This window comes from Branchiostoma floridae, chromosome 1, assembly GCF_000003815.2.
Source record: "Branchiostoma floridae strain S238N-H82 chromosome 1, Bfl_VNyyK, whole genome shotgun sequence".
NCBI lineage: Eukaryota > Metazoa > Chordata > Leptocardii > Amphioxiformes > Branchiostomatidae > Branchiostoma > Branchiostoma floridae.
Genome location: NC_049979.1, coordinates 13,355,859 through 13,380,377, shown reverse-complemented (window position 1 = coordinate 13,380,377; position 24,519 = coordinate 13,355,859). Strand labels below are relative to the sequence as shown.

General features: G+C 42.5%; 2 protein-coding genes across 4 annotated transcripts; both read left to right on the top strand.

Moving 5' to 3' along the window:
• Positions 1-271: 271 nt before the first annotated feature.
• On the top strand, positions 272-7,969 carry LOC118416263 (beclin 1-associated autophagy-related key regulator-like). Of its 3 annotated transcripts, none has more exons than XM_035821361.1 (11): positions 272-532; positions 1,358-1,420; positions 1,722-1,764; positions 2,184-2,265; positions 2,446-2,680; positions 2,989-3,105; positions 3,439-3,644; positions 4,256-4,379; positions 4,844-4,934; positions 5,130-5,209; positions 5,482-7,969. In XM_035821361.1, the coding sequence occupies exons 1-11, from the start codon at positions 312-314 to the stop codon at positions 5,828-5,830; spliced, it is 1,611 nt and encodes a 536-aa protein (XP_035677254.1). In that variant the 5' UTR covers positions 272-311; the 3' UTR covers positions 5,831-7,969. The 3 variants fall into 3 exon arrangements, with proteins under 3 accessions (XP_035677254.1, XP_035677246.1, XP_035677262.1); XM_035821353.1 differs by having other exon boundaries at positions 3,439-3,647; XM_035821369.1 differs by lacking the exon at positions 2,989-3,105 and having other exon boundaries at positions 273-532; positions 3,439-3,647.
• A 902-nt stretch (positions 7,970-8,871) lies between these two features.
• Positions 8,872-24,006, top strand: LOC118416253 (bromodomain adjacent to zinc finger domain protein 1A-like). The gene is made up of 26 exons (XM_035821342.1): positions 8,872-9,694; positions 9,892-10,167; positions 11,213-11,344; positions 12,099-12,215; positions 12,551-12,638; positions 12,999-13,239; positions 13,454-13,695; positions 14,075-14,158; positions 14,310-14,448; positions 14,857-15,108; positions 15,353-15,540; positions 16,003-16,205; positions 16,491-16,607; positions 16,842-16,923; positions 17,072-17,794; positions 18,021-18,254; positions 18,478-18,674; positions 18,909-19,060; positions 19,378-19,470; positions 19,788-20,038; positions 20,230-20,357; positions 20,657-20,743; positions 20,886-21,139; positions 21,498-22,055; positions 22,316-22,515; positions 22,631-24,006. Exons 1-26 carry the CDS (start codon positions 9,582-9,584, stop codon positions 22,877-22,879), a joined length of 5,400 nt encoding a protein of 1,799 aa, XP_035677235.1. The 5' UTR covers positions 8,872-9,581; the 3' UTR covers positions 22,880-24,006.
• Positions 24,007-24,519: the final 513 nt, after the last annotated feature.

Here is a 24,519-nt window from a genome sequence, read left to right as displayed (position 1 = left end):
TGACGTTTATACTAGTAGCGTTACTGTGAGTGTTTCGAGTCAAAGTCACCGACGGTGGTGTTTGATGCTCAGGGCCACTCAGTGGTCCAGCTGCAGTGACCACGGGTTCATGACAGGCTTGCACATTCCGTTGGATTTCAAACATCTGCATTACTTGTTACTTATTTTCTTCTTGACAAAACAAAACGGCATGGAAAATGGCAACAATGCGTCGTTTAAATAAAATTATGACCCCCCTCCTTAATAAATGGTATTGTCCGATAAACAGAAGTCCCATGATGCTTTGACCAAAACACTCTGACGTAATCATCATGGCGGCCATAGACTCCAACTCCGACAGTTCCTCTTCTTCCAACGTTCTAGTCGACAAGCAACAGCTCGAGGCTGGCTCCTCGTCAGATAGTTCCGACGACCTCTCAACCCCTGTACAGAAGTGCCCATTATGTTGTAGCAGAAAAAAGAGGTTTACCTGTGAATCGTGTGTGAATGACGGTAATTTTTGTAGGCCTGACTGTTCGGAGTCTCCAGCTAGGTAGGTTGATGAAAGCTCCTTGGCTTTTCAAACCCGTTTACACAATGTGAAACTGTTTCTAGTGGATGCTCTGTATCTATCTTTGAAAAGTAGCAACGTCTGAGCCCACTTCCCTGTAATGAACAAATTTATTACCCAGTCACGTTACCCCCCGCGGGAAATGGAATCGTCTTGACTGTCTGATCTTTTGTTCAGATATTATACTAAGTTAAAATTTTGATCCATAATTTTGTTTATCAGAACTTGTGCGGCGCCAGTCTTTAATAGTAACTTCTACGTCGTTGCACCAGATTGAGAAATGTGCTGATAATTGCCATACTAGTAGACCTTCGTCAGTGCTGCATGCTGTAGAATATTAAAATTTGATGACTTATAATCAAGTTCATCATTTTCATCAGCAGCCTTTTCGTAATGGGGGATGATGTGTCAGTGCCGGGCAGGTACATAGAGTGAAAATGTTGCAGAGGAATTATTACGTTCATATTGTTTCTTCATTATAAAGCATCATATTTCCAGTAAAAAAAATCAGTTACTTCCCAACATTTTACACTGTATCAGTGTATGGTTATCCTAGTGTAATTCAAACATCTTGAAAAATGTGTGAATTACTGGATGTCAGTCTTGTCCCCATCATCCCATGCTGGGTTACTTTGCTGAATCTGGCAGCATTGTGCACTGGATATCACATGATCAAATTCCAAGACTGAAGATGTCAAAGACAAACAAAGAAAAACTGGAGAATTTAAGCTGGACTCTGCTTTTGCTAATGCGCTTCAAAAGTTCATGCACTCATTGTCTTTATTTATCTTTTATGCTACATTTTAGATATTCAGAAAAGTTACAAGAGCTATCTAATTGGAAGAGAGAAAGATTGAAACTTCATGCCAGGTAAGTTGTTAGAATACCAAATGGAATGTGTTGACCAGCTAGTAAGTGTAAGTAATGTAACCTCCCCAGTATAATTCTAGCAGGGAGGAGTAAGTATTACTGAATAGTGAATACATGTTAGGACAGCTGCTAGTTGGTATAAACAATACTCTTCTTGTGAAAAGATAAGTTCAAAAGTTCCAGGAAGTTAACTTCAGATCACAACTCAGAGGTAATATATGATATGGCAGCATTTAAGCATTTAAAAATGCATTGATGTGGTAAACTATACAGTTTTTCCTAATTACCTCTTGCCTCACAGGGCTTCAGATGTGGTTGACAGTAGCAAGAAAGTTGTATCTTTGGTAAGTCTTCACCTTGTAAATAGTGACATCAATGTTCTGGCACACTCATAGATATTTCTTTCAATTAATTCTTTGGATGCCAAATTTACATTCGATCTGCTTCAAAGTCTGTACTGTGCAGTGCCAAAGCAAAAACATCTGGAAGTAGAGAGTGCCAAAAAAGTGTCTTCCTTTTCTTACTACTGATGGTGATGGGCCATGAAGGTGCATATTGCACATCTGGCATTGTTTAGGAAAACACATTTATACAAGCATGATGTATTTGACCAGGATGATGGCCATACCAAAGAATAGCTTAGAATAGCACAACAGGTTTTAAAAGAAGGAAAACAGAAGGAGACCATAGTAGCAATATTTTGTTACAGATACATTCTAGCATCCAAGTCTTAATTGACACTGTTGTTTAATGCCCTGTGCAGAGATGGGAAGTTTTGGACCATACCAGCAGGCTGGTGGCCCTTAGAAAAGCAGTAGATGAGGTGCAGGCAAGGAAGAAGGAGGGTGAGGTTGTTTGCAATGTGCTTTTGTTGTCTTGTCATCAGGGACTTTGGACCACTTGTTGGAACCTCAAATGCATGTGTTGCAGTTTACATTGTCTTTTAGACATTTAATTGTGTATTTGTGTGAAACTGTGAAGACACCAACTAAACACATTTTAATAGATTCCTATTTCATGTCCAGAAAACGAGCATTTGTCACAGCTTCATGAGGAGAATCGGCGGAGAAAACATAAGGAGCTGCGGCACACTGAGAAGCTGGAGAAGATCCAGCAGTACCTGTCCCAGATCCAGGCCCACGTGGCGCGCCAGCATGAGGAGCTGGAGGTACGACAGGAGGCGCTGGTCGACGTGCGCCGAGACAACATCCGTGAGCTGACCACCAGCATCTTTGACATCCAGGATGTTGCTCACTCAGGGTAGGTGCCGTGTACTAGATGCTATGAACTCTTGTTATGCTTACAGGTAGAGTGTACTGCACCTTACAGTTTTTTTAAAACTTTGAACTGTGCATGGATCACTGACAGGTGCTGATATGGCTCAAAATATGGGGTAGCTTAGAGTTTGTAGGTTTGTAATAAAATATACATGAAATATGTCCCATGGAAATTTAATGATAACTGTAATCTTCAGGACAGTATGGCACTTAAGATTAAGAATATCACAGTTTGACAGTAAAGGTAATCTGTACAGGGTGGTAAATCCCTATGTTCACTTTACTCCCTAGTTCTAGTCCTACATGTCCTAAGAGGATCCAGGTTCTTGAGTCTCCCCCAGCTGAACCCCCTGACAAGGGCCGATTCTGGGAACGGCGGGGGAAAGTTGTTCACTTCCTCAACTTTTGGTAGGCAAATATGTCACAGATGCCCCCTCCCCTGTCTTGACTGGTGGCTTGGGTGCCTATCTGGTGTGGTGAGCACCTTAAATTGACTCCTGGTTCATGGGTACCTTCTGAATTCTCAGAAACTATTAATAGCATTAGAATAATCCATTTTGGGACTGTAGGGTCCATTTTCTGAAGAGTGGTCAAATGATTACTGATCAAAAGCATGTGGTTGTTTTACATAATTATATGCTTCAAACTTTGCTAACACATTCAAATAGGTATCAGAAACTACATGTAGTCCTTGTTTTTAGCTGCTTGTTTGATTCCCCATCCCTATTTTTTTTGTTGCAGGGACTCTGAGGAGGACATATCCGAGAGCACAGTGCAGCAGCTGGCAGAGGCCAGGCGCACGGCATATGTACGTGGTCGCTGGGTCTACACAGACATCAATAATGACTCCCAGGTCTGCATCGTGGAGCCCTGCCTGCCTGCTAACGGGAACTACTCGGCCTACTTGGACTGGATGGAGGCTAATAAAGAGGCATCCATAGGACCAGGTGGTACATGGCTAGAATTAACTTATTCCAGAGAGACAACCAGTTATTTCATCCACTTCTGGCACCAGCTACTAACAAGCCATTTTTGAAACACCTAGGTGCATGTATCAGGGAATTTTATCACTTTCTGTAACTCCTATTATCTCAACCCTGCAGTGGTTAGGCACATCTTATTATGACTATCTGGCTGCCAAACCTCTGAACTGCTTGCATCATGTGCATCATGTTCATTCTTGTCTAGTTGTTTTTTGCCCTCTACTTTCTGCAACTTTTTTCCCTTCTCCATTAAGAGGTTAAGCATCCAAAAATAAAGCAGGCACCAACAAATATTTTTATATTTTCCTAGCTCTTGTCTTCTTGTTACCTGTCTATTTCTACAGATTAGTGGTTTGTGGTCTTTCAGATATGATAGTACCGTAAGTGGATCTAGACTCAATTACCAGGCAGATACATCATATGTGAGAGGCCATAAATGTTAATCTGAGACTGTAGAGTTGTTTGCTCTTTGCTGTTCCTTTCCTTGTTGAGCTACATACAAGTTCCTTGAAACACAGTTCAACATCAATTGATGATTCTCTCTCACATCATTAAAAAGACATGTGTTTTCCCAGACTCAGACCTGGACCAGAGGAACCCTGCTTACACTTTTAGTGCTGCCCTTAGCCATACAACACAGATGGTCAAACTGTTAGCCTTCTACCTGGGAGTCAACCTGCCCAAGAGAATATGCTACAGGTTAGACCTTACTCCAGACAGCTAAGCAAGTAGAAGTGGTATGGTTTCTTGGCCAGTTAAGTCAACAAAGATTTTGCAGTAACTAGTTTTCACTTGCAGGTCAAACTCACTTATACAAATGTATCTGTAGTTTAGCAACATTTCAAAATGATGTTATAGATACTGTAAATGTATTTAAGTTTGCAGGGATTCAATTTTGCCGTAGCAGGAAAAAGGACTTTTCGTGGTAGCAACATGCACTGTAGTCTCTTACTGCCATGGAAAAATGTTCGCGGTGGTTTTAAGTTCACTGTAAAGTGGCTACCACAAAAACTGCGAACATTAAACCACCGCTAAAGTTTCTGCAGTTTACAGTATTTTGTTACCATTACAGTGTTCATTTTTCAGTTAGAAAGAGCTTGTAATGAATTTGTGTTCAGATTGCCAGTGTTAAAAAGGACTTTGCATGATTTGCTGTGTTTCAGTGAGTTTTGTGGCGAGCCACTGAGTAGCTCTCGGTTCCACAGAAGTGTGGCCAAACTCAACACCAACATCCTGCACCTCTGCTTTACTCAGGTAACCTGGGCTGTTTGTGTTTACTGGTTTACATGGTGTAGGATTACTAGTGCTGTTTTTTTAGTTGTTATAAACATTTATTGTAAGCATAGATTTTTAATAGATATCGAAAGTGGGTTTTACAGTGCTTACTGTCTATGCTTTCATCTGCATTACAAGTTATATTGACAAGTGCACATGTTTCTCTATACCCAGAATGTGTCTACGGAACTGTTACATCCCATGCAGACCCTCAGGAACATACAGGCCCTCCTCAGTTCACCTGATCTTGGCAGGTTAGAATTGTTCTTTTTCAATCAAAGTTTTTTACTACTATCCGTAAGTGGTTTACTGATGATGGATGGCAATATAGGATAGTACCAATAGACATTATGGCAACAGTAGTAAGGCAATGCCTCTTGTGCCTAACTTTTGGGTTTTTATTAGAATGCCTGGAGCATTTTAAGAACAGGGGTCAACACACTCCATGACAGGTTACTTAAGTCATTTATGCTATTGTTCTAGACAGTTGGAACAGACTTGTTCTTGTATGTTTGCTTGTCTACAGATGTGGTGCATTTGATGTAAACCCTGAGATGATCCAGTCAATAGAAGAGGCATTAAACTCTGGTGCGAGCCATGTGATGGACGACAGTGATGACGATCATGGGGCTGGTGCTGATGAGCACGACATCAGCACTGACTGGGAAACCGTGCCAAGCTCCCAGCTTGTGGAGCCGCACGCGGAGTACATTGGAGATAGCAGCACATCTACACTAGTGTCGCACCACAGACGTGCCTCTCAGGGCGTAACTGTGAACATGTCAACCAGCCCCACGGGGGGTCTGATGTCATCAGCAGCAGAGACAGTCGCCTCGCTGTGGCGCACTGCTACAGGGCAAGGTGGAAACAAGTGATGGATGGGGTTTTGTCTTGTGTTTAAAGGTGTCAACTTCTACAAGGAAATGTGTTGGTCACCAGTGCAAGTTTCTGTCAAGACTGTCCCTCTGAAGCTGCTTGATATCGATAAGCACTCTCTTAATTGAATTGCAGATTATATTGTAAATGTACAGCAGTCTCTATATGTGTAAGTTGAAGTTAGATATGATGTGGGGACAAAAAATGCATTTGAATTTATGTAGAAATTGCTAAAGAAATGATGGGACTATGATCATGGAGGATAAATAATTTGCAAATGAAAAGGTGATTGAATACCCCCTTTGACCAGTAAGTTTTCCTGGAGTAGCCTGGATGAAATTTCTGGCTTTGAAAACAGTGGCATTTTTCTGTACTATATGGTAGTTACCACAGGAAAGATGATGTCTTGTTCACATTTCTTTAAATGTTCCTTTAATACAGACATGGAAAGCTTTCAGTGAATGAACTCAGTGTAGAAAGACATTACCTTTCTTGTTAAAGATGGGTTCTGTTCAGCAACTTTGGCTCTAGAGGACTTGCCTGACTGATAATAATGAAGGAAGAACAGAAGATAAGGTGCTTTTATAAAAATTGGTACTGTACTTCAGGCTTCCTCTCTCTTGTGTAATGTCTTGTTTATCGCCATGCCATAAGTAATACACATGTATAAAGTTATAAATGGAGATATGCAATAGCAGGCAAAACATATCATGTTGGTACTGATACCCTAACATTATACATACCCATTGGCCATAAAAAAGTGCTTGTTAAGTATCTTCTACATGCCTCAGTAATGCTGACAGTCAAGTTATATCTTTAGTTAGGACTACAAAGTGCAGACAATGTGGTGGCCATGTTTGGAAGGTGGGGTTGTATACACTCATCAGAAAAAGAGGATACCATCTTACTGGCATCAGTAAGGTATTGACAGTATGGCATGATGGAGATGATTCTTCTATTCAGATATGTACAAAATGTACACATGTATGTAATCAGCATAATGAGAAGTTACAGTCTTGACATGTATCTGAAAGAAAGAAGGAAAACAATGAATAGTGCCTATTTACCATTGTTGCAGATGTAGATCTAAAAGTAATGACAGATGTATCATGCCTCAGATGTGTGTGTGTGTGTGTGTGTGTGTGTGTGTGTGTGTGTGTGTGTTCATGAGAGAGGGATAGCAAGAACATGTTAGTGAGTGGGTCAGTCAATCAGTGAGAAAGAGATTCATGTAGATAGAAAAATATGGATGTGTGAATGAGAGAAAAATTGCACCATGAAATCAGTTCTGTACTCAGGAAAATTTTTTAGGTCATTCCATGTTTCTCAAAATTCTATGTGGGATAGTAAACAATACTGAAGGTCAATTCTCAGAAACACAGCCCTCTAAGTCATTGAAAGGAAAAGTCAAGATTTTCTTTTATTAATCGTTGTACAACACTGGAAATTCAATGTGCTATGGTCAACCCACAGCTCCTTTCCATTGGACTACTATTGCTATTACTACTGCTATTAAGACCAGAGTTGGTATTTTCTGTCCTGTCGTACAATTGTTATACAGTGTTACAAGGGAGTTGGAGTGTTCATGTGAATGCATCCCTTTCACCAGCAACTTACAAGCCAAACGCTATTCTATTAAACCTCTGCCACTTGTCATGACATGACACTGAATTTGCCAAGCCATAAGTTTTGGTTCTGGTCTATACTCTGGAAACTCCCATTTGAGGGATATTGTGTAGATGAGGGGTGTTGCTCATCAAAAATTGTTTGTCGTCATCATCAGTGCAAACTATTATCTAAAATGAAGTTGTCCTGATGCCAGTATTTCAGAAGCGTAGGAGATGTGCAGTGGTTGTAAATCAGTTTATTATGTAGATAACACAAAGGTTTAGTTTCTTCCCTCTGCTTACAGGTCTTGATGGTTGACATGTAATTAACTTGTTTTGTCTTTCGAGTAAAATGAAATGATGTAAATCTAATGTCCCACTGGACACAAGGATTCTATACATGATGCTGTGTATATATTGTACAAGACAATTCCTTAATATAGTCTGTGATATTGTTGTACATATGTACAGAAACATACATATAAGTAATGCTGTAATGCTGAAGAGTGAATTAAATACTGACAAATTTCATTGTTTTTCACTTTCTATGTTGTATTGTTTGAATGTGTGGGACCAGAAGCAGGAAGGAATGTATATTGCATAGAACACATACATGAGTAACAATTCAGAAGGATCTAATGTGTTATATTTTTAAATCAGACTCAAGATTGTCCATATCTGCAGACACAACTGCTGTCACAAGGCAGCCTGACAAAAGGTGGCCATATGTCTGTGCCTGTAGCCACCAACAACATACATGAACTAGACATTTACTGTTATTAAAGAGCTGCTTGTGGTTCTGTCATGAGCTGCAATATGGAAAGAGAACTGAAAAACGACTATTCATTCACGACCATCGAGATAACCTAGTCTAGCGTTGTACGAAGAGGAACGAACGTCAATGCTACTGTGAAGCGTTACCGTAATCTCCAAGCAGACCTATGGTTAGCATAAGACAGTATCAAAAGCTGCCAGAGGAGTGAAGCCGGCTTAGAAGTGTGTTTTGCTACCGGGGATCTGCCTCCAGTCGGCTAGAACAAAGGCTATTAACATCCAATTGTTTCCCATTCAAACTGTACTTGCAGTGTAGGTGCTAATTGCCCTCCTTCCTGTTTGGTGTTAACTTCCAACCGAGACATGTGCTGGTCACTGACTTTGTCCCAGTGTAATTCGCTCGTAAAATAATTAGCACTTGGCAACAGGGTGGGGCAGCAACACCATTGTTGAATAGAAATGCTCCTCCCTGTTTCAGTGGAGGCAGATCCCCGGTAGCAAAACACACTCCTAAGCCGGCTTCACTCCTCTGGCAGCTTTGATACTGTCTTATGCTACCGTAGGATCTGCTTGGAGATTAGCGTTACCGGACCTCCTGAATTTATACCGTTAAGCGTTACCGGGCCTCCCGAAGACCCCCCCATACAGACCCTTATTCACTGCTCAGTTTAAGCCCGTCAGAGATTCATCATGTGGTGGTGATGATAGATTCACGTGGTATTTGGTATTTTGCGACCAAATGTGCATTTTATTCACAGAAAGAAATTGTGGACGAAGCTTTTGACATAGTCAGCTCCTCCTGATGCAAATTATGCTTAAGCTCTTATGCTACTACTTTACCACCACTGTCCGTCATGTTACTTGAATCAGCCAATCAGCAAGTCGATCGCGTAGCTCCGCCCCTCGACCTCCGCTCGCGCCTACCTTAGTCAGATTTGACAAAGTTTTTGTTATGAAACATCGAAAATCTATTATGAATCAATTTTTCCTTTGGTACGTTTGTACCTTGGACACAAAGGTACCTCTGTAACGAAAATCGTATTTCTACTTGTATCGGCGAGGAAACAGTAGGCGAAAGTTCAACACCCTTCCCCCCACCCAACACATCGAGCAGCAGCCGGTTGCAGTGTGGTGCATCTCATCAGGTTCTTTGTGAGCAGAGCTGATGTCCGGAACAACACCAGGGAAGGAACTCAGACTTTCTCACTAGATTTCTTGGCATTTTCTCGTCGGTTTCGAGATTATACGTCACACAACGCTCCCTGACAGTCACAAGGATCTTCTGGATGGGTGTTTGGCATATTTTATAGTGTTTTTGACCAGTGAGGACACGAGTTTTCTTCCGCGAAATTCAAGTTTTGTCACAACCATGCCGCTTCTTCATCGCAAACCTTTCGTACCTAGGAAACCACCTCCAGATCTCAAGATCGACGAGCAGATTTTCTTCTGCAGACTGACAAATGAAGTCTTTAGAGACTACGAGTAAGTGTTCTAGTTTAGTATTATGGTAATTTCGGCTCGAAATAGCCGATTTCGTAATGTTTTGGTGGTCATTCATTCACGTGTGGTGTTGTGTTCCGGTATCTCACCGTCCTACGATAGGAAAAATGGCGCACAAAAGTGCGCCATTTTTCGTGACACACAAATGCCGTAACGTTGGCAATGTTGTGCCTTTACAGTGAGTTCTTCGAGCGTACGATGCTATGTAATAGCCTCGTATGGAGTTGCTCGCTGACTGGACGGTCGGGATTGACGTACCAGGAGGCAGTGGACTCGGAAGATCGGGCCCGAAAGGTGCTGGAGACGTTCCCCCAGCCTCTCCAGGTGCCCGTGCTGTACCTGGCCGCCCTCACCCGCCGTCCTCGCATGGCAGACGTCTGTGACGACGTCTACGCCTTCCTGAAGGATCGCATGCTTGTTGGGGAGACTGTGGAAGTTCAAAGGGGCGCCTCAAGGTGAGAACAACCTCGGGATTAGGAAAGTTCACATGTCTAGTGTAATAAGAAGGGGGGGGGGGCAGGTTCGGTAAAATGTGCCATTATTTGGTGAGATTTGGGAGTTGGGGTGACGTCATCACGACTTACCCGCCATTGCAGATGTTGTGCTGGAGGGGGTGTTACCAGTGGGATGGGGAGGGGGTCTTTGCTTGTGTGTACTGTATACAGGGAGAGGGGGAGGGTTGCTAACTTGCTATCCAGGAATGATGACCCTCTGTTTGACCTGCACACATTCCAATGTTTATGTTTTAGGTTCATTTTATGGCTATGTAACTGTAACGTTATGAAGGGCAGAGTGACAACAGGTTGGGGAATCTACATAAGTGGACAGTCAAACACGGTCCATGAACGAGTATGAAGAAGAGTACCATAAATTACATCTCCAGGATTACATGTTCAATCCATTGGCTGGCATGAAGAAGAACACGTAATCGTTATAAATCAAGAATACACATATGTGATGTAATGTAATGTAGGTCCTTCAAAGTTGAATAAACAACTGTCAGGGCATGTAACCTTAGTGAGAGTGAGAGTCATTGCTGGCATCCATCCAAAAGATGCCTTCATTCCTATCTCTCAGTAGGACATTGCTGATTAATAGATGCAACCTCTAGTTTGGTCCTTTTTTATGTTGGTTCAAGATATGGTTTATCATTTACCCTTTGGCAACAGTGGAATTTGACCAGATTTCTCTTACTGTGTTTTGGGTTTTATGGATGTTGCCATTGCAAATTTCCTATCCATTGCAGCACTATGTAAACACTGATACTAGTGTTATGCAATGAATTGCTTGAATAAGTTTAACCTTAACAGTTTCTGTTTTATTTGGAGACAAATACGTACACACCTGCCAATAGTAGTTAGTTCTGTCCAAGCAAACACACTCTTCAGGATTTACATTGAAAAGTAAATACTTATAGTTACATGATGGTCAAAGTAAACATTCCCTAGAGTCTAATGGAATGGTATAACTTGAGTTGCTGTTTTCTGTTTGTTTCTACAGAGTGAGCTGTACAGTACTAAGGGTGATCCCTCCAGCCTCTCCACCCAAACCTTCTCCTTCAGCTACAAATGGAGACTCTGATGTCATCGTCATCAATGGGGAGGACTCGGGGGAAGAGGAAGCTGCCAGCAGGTGTGTATACTTCCTCATTTTTACCAAGGAGGTTCAACCTCCTTGTTTTCACTGACAGTATTGACAGTATTGATTGACTTGTCATCTATGTGTGACCCTTATGAAGAGTGCAAAAATTTAATTGAACCTGTTGTCAGATATTTGTATACTTTATAATTATTGGTATAACATATTACAACATATTTCTTGAAGTGGTTGCTCAGGAACATACTTGCACTGTGTATGTTTCTTGTTTCTTTTGATTTCATTGTTGCCATCTATTTGTTTTATTCTATTTTGTTTATTTATTTCATTTATTTACAGAATATGTTAAAGTACACTACACAGAATCTTAGGCAGCAGTTATAGGGGTAAATACACATACATAAGTAAGGATAAGCATAGTTAGATTCCAATGAGGTTGAGCTAAATGACAATTAAAATCATACAACCCAGACAAACAGTGCTATAGAACCTTAGAATGCATTACATACTTAAATTAGAATAGTTTAGAATACAAAATGTAGTTTATTTGCAAGGTTGTTCAAGGTCAAGAGGTTGCCATCTATCTTCAGTTGCAAGATTTCTTATGTATTTTTACCTCTTCATAACAAAATCAGTCTGGAATCAAGAAAGTAATCCTTTATTTGCTGTGATTTTCATTACATAAACATAACAATATTCATACTTTCAGTGTGATACTCTAACAGTACAATATTGTAACAGCAAAGTGTTTCGATTGGTTTCTGGACCTGTTTTTGTTTTCCTGTATCAGCCCCTTGAGTCCAGGTGGTCACAAGTTTGGTCCAAATCCAGATCTGTTCCAGTACTGGGTGCAGCCACTGGAGAGCACTAACAAGGAGCCATTCATGGCAAAGGCAGATCACATCTGGTAGGGTTGATCATCATTTCTGAGCATGTTTTACACTGTTCATCGAGTAGTTAAAGCTAAAAGGCTTGACATTTTGAAGGACACAATTCCTACATTGTATTAGTTTTGTTACCCTTTTCACTACTCCATACAACAAGGAATTTTGACCTTTAAAAGTGCCATTTAATTAACCTTAAGTACTAAATGAGTGCTGTTATATAACAGATTGTCAAATGCTGTTCGTACATTTTTTTCTGGTGCACAAAAAGTGTGAATGCTGAAGTTTAAGTTTGATGATTTCTTTTGGCTGTAGCAGCATTGAAGTAGGAAGTAACTTTGTCTTGTCTTTCCATCAGTCGGAAGAAGGGCCTGTTCACGCGGGACAAGAACAAGCTGTTCCTCAAGATGCACTGTGTACCTGGGAACGGCTTCTGGGTCGTTAAGGTCAGTGTCAGTTTGTCTGAAGGTATCGGAAGCTGCTGCAGACATAACAGCTCCTTTGCCACAGAATCTTACACTGAAAGGTTACATTCAACAAGTTAAAGAAGGGAAAGGAATACTTACTTGACCTTTTACCTTTTGTGTTGGACCACAGTCGCATCTATTGATATAATAAAGAGTCATGCAAATTTTTGCGTACCTATAAACATGATAACATTTTTTTCATCCATAGGTTTCATGTATCAACTGCTCTAGAATCTTTTTGTGACATTGATTGTTCTGGAATGTAGGAGTTTCATGTATATATTACTCAGGTGCCTTTGATATTTTTATATTAAGTGATTGGTATTGTCACATTCCCAGCCAGAGGATTTGGCTAAAGCAAACCTGAGGACACTGAACTTCAGCCGCTACTGGCCCGGCCCCCTGCCCCAGTTCTCATCCTCACCTATTAAGACCAAAGAACCAAAGAAACGTAGCTTCTCCAGTGAGGGGGAAAGTGCCTCCAGCTCGCAAGACTCACCCAAGAAGAAGAAGAAACCTGAAGGAACAAGTGCAGAGAAAAAGAAAAAGGAAAAGAAGAAGGATAAGAAACAAAAAGAAGGTGAGTAATTATTTGCTATTAGCTTCTGTGGCAACTTTGACATCAGATATTTTGTTAATTTAGACAACCTGTGGTGTACATTAAAATCCACTTTTGGTAGCAGAGAAGATAGTCGAACATACATTTTATAGTAAAACCTGTTGCTATATTTATTGGTCACATACATGTGCATGAATTTGGTGAACCAAAGCTGATGACAGCATAAAATTTCCAGTCAAGCCTGTAATGGAGAAGCCCCCCAAACTGAGTAAGGAAGAGAGGGAGCAGATCCAGGCAGAGATCAAGAAAAAACGTGATGAACAGAAAGCTGCCATGAAGGAGGAGCTGAAGAAGAAGAAAGAAGAAGAGAAGGAAATAAAGAGGAAACAGAAGGAGGCAGAGAGGGTGGCCAGGATGGAGGCCATGAGAAAACAGATGGAAGAAATGAAGGAACAGAGGAGGATACAGAAAGAACAGGTAAGAAACCCACTCATATTTCTTCATCCTGTAAGTATAGTCTTTACTGTTAGAACCCTGTTTGTAACTTGTACTGCATGACTGAACCCCCTTCAGGGTTGAACAAGTGAAAGTGCTGATTGGGCAAGTGCATGACCTACTGCACTTGCCTGATGGGGCAAGTAACATTTTTCGATGAGAGATTTTGATATACATGTACTTTTTACAGTCATGGCATCAAGCATTGTTCAACACAGAAAAAAGTGGCAATAGTAAAAGAATTTTATTGCTGGAAGTAAAAATACAAAGAAAATGTTTTTGTTTGTTTTTTCAATTTCGGGCAAATAAATTTTTTATGTACTTTTAGAAAACTTATTAAGCCCTGCCTTTCTGCCAACAGGAGCGTCAGGAGAAGCAGCGCCGGGCAGACGTCCTGCGGGAGTGGCTGAAGCCCCGTGATGACATGCAGTGTGATGACCTCAAGGTGGGTTTGGTGGGAGGTGTTATGGGATAAAACCTGCTGAAGAGTTGTAGATGATTTGAGGGGTTTTCTTTAAAAGCCATGGAAAAGACTTCACAAATGTTACTGAATGGCCTGTCATAAGCTTGTAGTCACATCTTTAACTTATTCCCAGGACCTCCCTGTGCCCACTCCTGTGAAGACAAAGCTACCCACAGAGCTGTTTGGAGACACTGCAATGGTCCTTGAGTTCCTGTCAGTCTTTAAGGACTTGCTGGGAACAGAGGAGGAGTTTACGGATGGGTTGTCTCTTGGTGAGTTTCAGCAGAACACTTTGGAGATTAGACTTCTCTTCCAAAATTGAAGGGTTTCATTTTGGGTGCCTGGGACTGGAAGCAGTCCTCCACAATTTGAAATGTTTAAGTGATGTAACAATAAGAACTGTTGTCTTTTGAATCCAATGGTTGTCAGTCAGAAGAAACATGGCTGCAGGTGTATTTGTATGTGACCCTTACCATTCCCAGGTGGCTAGCATTTGGTAGCTTCCAAGATGAAAGTTCTTCCAGTCGCCAACAATTCCTTGTGGCACAGCACGCCAGAAGACAAAAACTTTCAAGGCAGAGCTGTTATATTTCTTCAAGATTTCATGGTGTCTGCCGAGTTTTCCACTTAAGTAGATGGCAGGGAAACAGCATCTATAACTGACCTTTAACCCTCTCCAGAATGGCTAGAGGACAGCATCTTGGAGACCCGTCCGGATGGTGGGCTGGCAGATGTTCTCCGTTTCCTGCTGTCCTGCATCTTCCAGTTCCAGGATGCGGAGGATGAGGAGGCGGCTGATGAGGGTAAGAAGGAGCACGAGGGGGCGACCACGGCCAGCACCACGGAGGGGGTGGATGAGGACGAGGACCCCACCCTGTCTGCGCTGTCTGCTGCTGCCACGCTTGCAGCTGCCTGGCCTGTCCTGCACCAAGGTAGGGTCTTCTCTAGTTCAATGTCTACCTGCTGTTGGCTACTTCCCCTACCAAAACTGTGTTAGCAGTAACAGGTTTTAAGCACGTGGAAGAAAATTAATTTTCTTGAAAAGTTATTGACAAGACAAGACATCATCGCTGGTAGGTTTTAGTAGCTTAAGATCAATTTAAGTTTTATGACTTCCAAATTGCCAATAAATTGTGATTTAGTTTGTATGATAGACATGTCCTTGTTTGGTCTCAGGAACCTCCCTGCGAGAGCTGCCCCTGGAAGGTACGTCTCTGTCGGAGGTGCTGCGCCTGCACTTGCTGTCCTCTGGGTCCCGCCCATCCTCCAACCGCGCCAAGTTCTGGTACCAGCAGCGCGGGGGGTACACACCCACGGACGATCCTGGCATCGAGTTCAGGATGAATGAACCAAAGATTCTCAAAGTAAGAGGCATCTTATTGTCGGGATAGTGGACCCAGCTGAAAAATTCACACGTAGAATAATAGGCTAGTAGCTTGTCTACATGCAAAATTGCATCTTCAGAATATTTCCATGTTTGTGTTCTTAGCCCAGAAATAGATATTAAAATTAGAATGCAACTCAAAGGGAAATTTTTAAAACTTACTGTGTAGTCTTGGCATTTTCTTTGCCAAAATTCAGATTATACATGTATTAGAAACACCTTGGTGTTTTTCAGAGAAACAATGGATAAATATTTGGCTTTGTTTCTATGAGGACATGATATCTTTGATTAGAAAATGAAAACCTTGTGATTTGTCATATTGGTTTGGGCCTCTCTTGACTTAATATCTTTGAAATGCTGCCTGTCATTAGCCAATGAGAATATCTCTTTCAACAACCACCAGTTTTATACATGTACTGACTTTTTAAACTCCTCTACCCAGACCCTGGCCAATGGCAATGTCTTTGACTTGGAGCCAGTGCAGAAGTTGAAGATTTTGAGCACACTCTGTAACCAACTGCTGGTGTACGTGACGGCGCGAGACTTCATCGACGACCGGTATGAGGAGATGCGGGGAGCCCAGAAGGAGGTGAAGGCGAGTCAGCTGGCCGAGCGACAGTGGGAGAGAGAAGTGGCTGCTGACAGGTCAGGGGTCATTCTTGGTCTAACCGTATCGGTACAATACTGTTAATGTGTTAACAAAACGTTTTTGTTATCCTCTCAAAAGCTGGAATCATTCTAGTTACATACAGACACCTAGCTTTCCATGCAGCATGCCTGAAAAATAGTTGTGAAATTTATTTTAGTGTTTTGTTTTATTGTGCTTTAAGTTATAGTGGGTTTGAACTGAAATTTTGCCATGCCTGACACATGTATGAAAGGACTGCAGGCCTGTACTTGAAAATTGGAAATATGTGTGTTTGCCTGCAGGTTCCGTCGACGTCAGGAGGAGCGAATGAAGCAGAGAGAGAAGATGCTGAAACTGCAGCAGGAGAGAGAAGAGAGACTCCGCAGGGAGGAGAACATGCCAGTCAATGGAGAAGACAAGTAAGTCGGAACAACCCGTTAATTTCCGTTATGGCAGTTTGTTTACAGTGGTAAAAGTTTGGAGTAAATTGGAAAGGGAGATGTTTTACATTGACAGTTTAAAGTAGCTGTAGCTGGGCAATGAAACATGCAGCCAAAGAAGTTAAAAAAACACATGAATGAAAGGAAGAGGGGTGTTGTGAAAGAAGAAATGCCAACAAACTAATAATGATGAATTTTTATATTTTGCTCCAGAAATGGTGTCAACAAAACTGACCTGAACACAAGTGGTGACAGCAACAAGGAGAACCTTGAAAAGAAAGGGGAAGATAAGAAGGTGAGAGTCCTCTACTGCTGATATTTTGTCTATGACTGAAACATGTGTTCATATGAAGTGATTTTTAGTTACACTTGTTCAGTATTTATGTCGATTCAATGTACCCTGTTGACATCAGAAAGCCAACAATTTGCTCATTTTTGTTTAGGTTGATGATGATACGGGAGAAGTGATGGAGGTGGATAAGTCCCTGTCTGCGGAGGAAGAGGAGGAGAAGAAGAGGAAACAAGAGGAAGAAGAGGAAAGGAAAGAAGAAGAGAGACAGAAAAAGGAGGAATTCCAACAGAAGGAGCATGACTTATTGAAGAAGGTTGCTGAAGCTACTGCGAGATACAGCATCGCACCACTGGGAAGGGACCGCAGTTACCGCCGTTACTGGGTCTTCCACTCGCTGGGCGGACTGTTTGTGGAGGACTGTGATGACTCGGTTCCACCGGAGCTGTTAGTTCCCACTGAGCAGAAGTCAAACAGTAGCACCACCACAGCTGCAGGTCACCAACATTCCATGCCAAACCTTGCAACAGCCCTACCTCAGAATAATCAAAAACTCATGCAAGGACAAAGTGCCCCCACTGAGCAGGGCCAGACCGAGTCTGACCCTCAGAATGTTCAGCCCATGGACACTACTCCTGCTGTGGTGGATCTCACAGCAGATTCTGAGGTTCAACAGACTGCTGCTCCTACCTCAGACTCTGTGGAAAATATGGCTGTGGAGGAAGGAGAACATGAAGCAGCTGATGTGGAAAAAGCAAGTGGAGTTGGCAAGATACATTGGGCCTTCTACAGCACCTCTGAGGAGCTGGAAGGGTTGCTGCAGGGCCTGAACACCAGGGGCTATAGGGAGGGGGCTCTACGGGAAATACTCTCACAGGTAAGAACTATACAGTTGGAGACGATAGTTTAGAGTGGGGCCACAAACTGGGCCATTTGGAAATTAGTCTACCGATACTACTCTACTTGCTCAGTATTGTCTTGCAGTTTATTGAATTTTCTGATTGATGCCTGTTTCAAAAATAACTTGTCATCATAATGTATCTATGTTGATTGAAAGTTATTTATTTTCAAATGAAACATACCTCAATGTATCTCTCCCACAGGAAAAGTCTCGTATCCAAGAAGCCATGCAGCAGTGCTCTGTGGAAGACTTGACATTTGTTGCAGAACCTGAGCCGGCCGAAGTCAGCGTGCAGCCTTCCCGAGCTGCCAAGCAGAAGGCCGTAGCCGTGGCAGTGGCGGACAGCTCGGCAGCCCAGGCCCTGGAGCTGGCCCTGCGCGACCAGATCCTCACCATGGAGGACCAGATTTGGCAGGGCACACTGGGAGCCATTAAGGTAGTTAACCAACCCCATGTCAGGGACAGTTCTTAAAGTTCAACTTAATTTCAACTCAGGACCCAATAACTTGTCAAGGAAGCATGCCATGTTTCTGGTAATTGACAACTATTGTAGTATTGAGGGCACAGGTACCAGTGCTGTGTAACCTGTTCATGTTACCCATTGGATGTATCAAATTTTCCATTTAGATAAGCTATTGGATGTCTGTCCTACTGTACAGGTGACTGACCGTCCTGCGTGGAGAGATGCCATTGAGCAGGGCTCCTATGACTGCCAGTGTGAGAAGCTGACCTGGGGGAGTGAGGCCAGACCGTTCCACTTGGAAGCAGGGAACCTGTGCATCAGCATGGCTGAAAACAACAAACCTGAGGTCAACGGCAAGGAGGTGAATGAACCACCAACACTGCTGCCATACAGGTGAGCAATGTTTTATGGGGGAAGTTGGTAATGGTCTTTTGGATCATATTATGGATTGGTATAGTACATGTCGCTCTGCTTTAGGTAAGTCATTGTTGTTAACTTATCTGAAAACTCAACATCATTGCATATACCACTGCCCTGACCCTTCAACCTATGCCATAGTGATGGAACAATTGATTTTTTTCTACGCTTTACCTATCATGTAGCATTTGTATTTGAACCATTCTGTAGAATTGCAGAGTTGAAGCATTCAGAGACCCCCACTGGTAGCACCCAGTCCAGCACCCCTGACCATCCGGTGACCACGGTGGTGCGTGAGCTGGCGGCAGCAGTCCTGCAGCTGGAGCAGTGTGTGGAGCGCAGATTCCTCAAGGAACCTCTTGGTAAGGACACAGACTTGCAAGTAGGATTATCCCTTAGTAATTACTTGTGTCCTGAAGCATCTATTAAGGACTTTCTTCACCTTTATAACTACATTTGTATAAATGAAATTGTGCTAGCAGGACAATCCTTAAATGTGGCTAGACCAGGTATTTATGCAGCTTCTTGTTTTAAGAAAGTACATTTAGAAATATGAATCCCTCTATCAATGACATGAATATTTGATCCCCTGTCATTTGTGCTCAACTTTTGGTACTTTTTCTCAGTGGCTAAATTGGCAATTGATAGATGTGATGGAACCTGTGACCCTTGATTTCAGGAGAGGATGAGACAACTAAGAAGGCTCTTGGAAAGATTGATAAGAAGAACCGTCGGAAGGATGATGACAATGAAAGTGTTGGCACAAATGAGAGTAAGTGACTCAATCCTTTGGGGACCTTGGTTCAGCCTACTTGAAGCTATGTTTACCATTGGGAAACTGTTGGCTGTGGGTGCATGTTAGAGTTTCCAACCTCTTTGCCATTCATGGGAACTGTGAAGTGGATATGTATGGGTGGGGATGGTCGTTTAAAAAAATACTTAGAGTGAACAGGGGCTACCTGTGAAATTTCCCATGTAGTATCAATCTTTAATCAGTACAATGTGTTTACCTTTTAAAAGAGTACTAAATGTCTACAGTCACTGATATGTGTGTCTGGAGAGATGAGTGAATATGTGGCACCCCCTCAGGTGAAGACACTGACCCAGGAAAGGTGCAGAAGACAGTGTTGGAGCGGTGGGAGGAGTCGCTGATGTCCGCCACCAGCCTCCCGCAGGTGTTCCTGCACCTGGCCACGCTGGACCGCTCCATCATGTGGGCCAAGTCCGTGCTGAACGCTCGCTGTCGGATGTGCCGCAGGAAGGGAGATGCAGAGAAGATGCTTCTGTGCGACGGTTGTGACAGGGGCCATCACATGTACTGTCTCAAACCTCCACTCAAGGTACAGAAATGCTTCACATCCTGAACAAAATGGAACCTCTAGTCTAAGGAAATCTAAAGTAAAGTCAGGCAGTGAACGACACTGCAGTAGACTAGGATTATCCACTTTTGTTTTTAGAAGATACAACATGTTTATTTATTTGTGTTTATTTGTTTATTTATTTGTTTTTTATTTTGTTGTTTCCATGGTAGAAAGTCCCTGAGGGTGACTGGTACTGTCACACGTGTAAGCCACAGATGCAGAAGCGAGCGATGCCGCAGACACCACGCAGACGCCGTACAATGGACAGTGACAGCGAGTCATCAGACAGTGAGGAAGAGTACGTGTCATACATTTCATCAATCTGCTTTGTCTCAGAAGCTCTTCACAAAAAACACAAGACAGGGTGGTATCTCATTCCACTGTTTCTGTAGACCTGATCCAGCAGCATGTGACTGGCCTAGCCTGCATTGCAATACACAAGGGATGTAGTTTTAGATTTGCTTCTGTAATAACCGTTAGGAGGTTGTGTGATATGTTGTAGGACCTGTGGAATCAAATAGGCAGAAGTCTGTTGATGGAGAAGACCTCTGGGTTACAGTGTATTGCTCAGACTGACTTGTCTGTATTATCATGCAGGTCTGATGAAGAGGCTGAGGATGATAGTGACAGTGAAGAAGAAGAGAGTGAGGAGGAGGAGGAGCTGGAGGAAAGTGATGAAGAGGAGTGAGTATCTCTTTCTTGACTTTGCAAGATCAAGAGAGTGACAATTTCATGAGGCAAGTTGAGATCTGGCTTGAGTAAAACCTTTGAAGTCTGAGTGAAGAATCCAAAAAGGATGATACATGTGATTGTGTTATGAATGCAGGTCTGAGGAGGAGTCAGAAGAAGAGGAGGAGGAGGAGGAGAAAGCAGCTGTGACTGCAGAGATCGAGCATGCAGACATCTGTTCCATCTGTAGTGACGGAGGTGTGCTGGTGCTGTGTGACACCTGTCCCTGTGCCTTCCACCTGCTGTGTGCAGACCCCCCTCTTAACCGCATCCCCAGGGGCAAGTGGCGTTGCCAGTACTGTACAGGCAGGGTACTACGGGAGCCGGGAAGGACACGAAGGGACAACAAAGGTGGGCTTTATGCAGGGTTTTTGGACATCAGAGAAAATCTTTCTGAATCATTTTTTTTTATATTTTATTTTATTTTATCTCAACACAAGACATCATGATCTTAAAGGTGTTGCCGCACAGCTTGTAAGTTTTAAAGGTCATACGTAACAAGACGTTAAAAGGTCATGAATCACCATAGACTGTAACAGGTTGATGTTGCATTCATTGTGCCTCAGAAATGTACAGTTCAACATCAAAGGAATGTTCTTGAATAAGGCCTGAATTGGTAACATATCGTTTAAGATGTTGAGTAGTACACAGACCAGGATGACTGAAATGTTGGATAAACTGCTAAGAATTTGTTACAAAATTATTTCAGATGAGAAGAAAGGGAAAAGCGGGCAAAAACCTGCTGCTAAATCTCAAGGGAAGGCGGCCAGCAGTCAAGAAGGGTCACGCCCGTCCTCAAGAGCAGAATCTTCCTCGTCACGATCTCGTGCTGAGCCCTCAAATAACAGCCGCTCTAATAGCCGAGCCAACAGCCTGGACAGGACAACATCCCGCAACACCAGGAGGAACATCCTGCCAGATCCCGTGCCAAGCAGCAAGCCAAGGAGTACCAGCTTACAGCGTGGTGCAGGCACATCTCAGAAGCGGGGGCTAGTGGACACAGATGAAGACAGCGATGTGTCCGGCAGTAACAAGAGAACAAGGCGACAGAAAGTCCTGCAGAGCTCAGATGACTCGCAGGACGAAAAGGTACAGGTGACAAGTAAACGTCCTCGGAAAGCTGTGATCGAGAGCTCGGAAGAGTCATCAGCATCAGATGTGAAGTCGGCCAAGACAAAGGCAAAGGAAGTAAAGAAACCTGAACGCACATCTACAAGTCAGATCAAAGTCATCAGTGCCACAAAGGACAACAGGAGACGATCACAAGGTAATTGGATTTACATTCATCTGCTAACTTCACTGATCTGTTGTTTTGGGTGGCTATGCTGTCTAGCTGGCCAAGATCACCATAGATACCAAGCTAGCCTACCCTTGACTGTACTAAGACCATACATTGTTCATGCTTTCTTTTGTAATTGGATGATCTACCAAAATTTACCAGGGTCTTGAATAAACAAGATATTCTAAAACACAAACATACCATAACAACAGATAGTAAGCCTCATAGAGCTGTTTTTTCTCCTACAGATCCCGGTTCCAGCAGTAAACGTCCGTCATCGCCGCGTGTCCCTGACACGAGGAGGGACTCTGGGCCGAGCCGGCGCCTGTCCTCGGGCCTGAGAGGAGGAGAAGAGGTCGGCTGGACCACCAAGTGTGAGATCCTCCTGACAGAACTGGTCAAACATCAGGATGCCTGGCCCTTCATCAAACCTGTCAGCAGGAAGGAGGTCAGTATACCGCTGTTTTGATTCGATAGTCGTAGTTGCGCTGAAGAGAAACTTTTGCTAAAGAAGTTCAAGTGGTTTGCCATTCATGACATCACAATTTTCACTGTTTTCACAGGCACCGGACTACTACAAGCTTGTCAGGAAGCCCATGGACCTCAGTACACTACGCACAAACTTCAACCAGATGGCCTACCGGACAGCCGCTGAGCTCCTGGCCGACGCACGGCTCGTCTTCTCCAACTGTGAGCAGTACAACCAACCACACGCCACCGAGGCACGTTGTGGCCGACGCCTGGAGCTTTACTTTGAAACACGTGTGAAGGAACTTAAGTTAGAGGCACCCCAACAGAAGAAGCTAATATGAAGTTTGTACCTTGAAGTGGTTACAGGAATGGGGAAAAATGTATAGTAAAGTTGAATGGTTACATAATCGCAGATACCTCAGAAGCTGTGGCCAATGTCTTAAGGCATTTGTGAATGCTACCAACAGGCTCACAGGTGATTGGTTTTGATCACTATCAATCTATTTCCTTGGTTCACAGACCCTTAAGAATAAAATTATTTCCAATAGGAAACTTGTTGGAAATGTACTCAGAAAGTGTGTGTTGAAAATATGTTATATGAGTAATGGGCTGTGAACAGAGTAATTAGGTTGGTATGGCTAAAAGTGAATTTGCTGAGTGTGTAGATTATTTTGTGACAAAAACATGAATTGATTGAACCTTTTTGTTGGTTGGTCTTGGAAATCATAGAGATGTGAGTTATTATGACTGAAAGTTTATACTATTGAAAATCAGCAGAGTAGATTTTGATGCTTCAAGTCCATTCAAATGAAGTCAGTCCATGCCAATGTCTGGTGAAGTATGAAGTTCTCCTGCATGTAAGAAAATACGCTGCCCACCGCCAAGATTAACTTGGTCACTTTGATATTTGTGCACAAGTACCAACTTAGCAGTGCTTTCTATGTCTTAATGCGCCAATTGATATATGATGAGATGATGTTTGTGTGGGCCTGTTCTCACTTTTTGCTACCTACAATAACAAAACTGGTGCAGCTATGTATCTATCAATATCTCAACCAAAGTGTAAAGATAACCACAGTGATGTGTTTGTGAACCAACATGCGAATCGTCTGAGGAATCAACTTTGTATTTAAACAAGTTCCTAACTAGCAGCCTCTACAAGTGTTTCCCAAAACATTTACTCTATTACAGAAAAAGTACATGTATAAGGTACCCACAATGGGTAAAATCACGGTATCTCTGTTGGGGTAATTAATAATTATCTTGTTTAAAACAAGACAAGATGGAACATATACATCTTAATACATGGAATCACCCTTCCAAGAAAATATCCTGGGGAAACACTACACCAACCTTCTGTCTTTTGATACAATGTACTTCTATGAAGTTGTCACTGTTTTTGCTGTGTTACAAAATGAAGACATTTGTATTTGTAAAGCTGTCACTGAATAAAAGAGCATCAATTTGCTTCTGGTCATATCGATTTTAGTCCAAAGGATGGTGAGGCCAAACTGTGTGGAGGTTGTTTGTGTCAAACCTGCCCAATTGACATGTAGTGGAACTGCCAGGGGAACCAGAATTTATTTTGTGCTGTATAGCTATGCTGCTTACAGTACAACCTTTCTTCCCCTAGCCCTGAATGGTATTTGAACAACATATGGCTTCAGGCTAGAAATGCACATGATAACCAAATGTACAGTTTGTATGGTGACTCTGCTGGCAGAAACAGTCAAGTTTCTGAAAAGTTTATCCATGGCAAAAGCTACAATCATTACTCAGACATTAGGGGTGGGTACCAATACAGAACAGTTTTTCTTGTTGGACAGGACCCGAAAAAAAGTGGACTGCATTTTGGACCAATGAGAAAATGAACAGATTATACCAGAAGGCACATCACATGTTTCGGGGCATACAGGTCCAAGAAAATAACAAGCGAAGTTAAGGAGTGCTTATAGTTATTTCTACCAAATTTCAACAATCA

Excerpts from the sequence above, each read along its gene's own strand:
- LOC118416253 (XM_035821342.1), top strand. The coding sequence starts at position 9,582 with ATGCCGCTTCTTCATCGCAAACCTTTCGTACCTAGGAAACCACCTCCA. Across the intron at positions 12,216-12,550 it reads GCAAAGGCAGATCACATCTG|TCGGAAGAAGGGCCTGTTCA; the intron begins GTAGGGTTGATC and ends TCTTTCCATCAG. Across the intron at positions 20,358-20,656 it reads TCATCAGACAGTGAGGAAGA|GTCTGATGAAGAGGCTGAGG; the intron begins GTACGTGTCATA and ends ATTATCATGCAG.
- LOC118416263 (XM_035821353.1), top strand. The coding sequence starts at position 312 with ATGGCGGCCATAGACTCCAACTCCGACAGTTCCTCTTCTTCCAACGTT. Across the intron at positions 3,106-3,438 it reads GTTCACTTCCTCAACTTTTG|GGACTCTGAGGAGGACATAT; the intron begins GTAGGCAAATAT and ends TTTTTGTTGCAG. Across the intron at positions 4,380-4,843 it reads CCCAAGAGAATATGCTACAG|TGAGTTTTGTGGCGAGCCAC; the intron begins GTTAGACCTTAC and ends GCTGTGTTTCAG.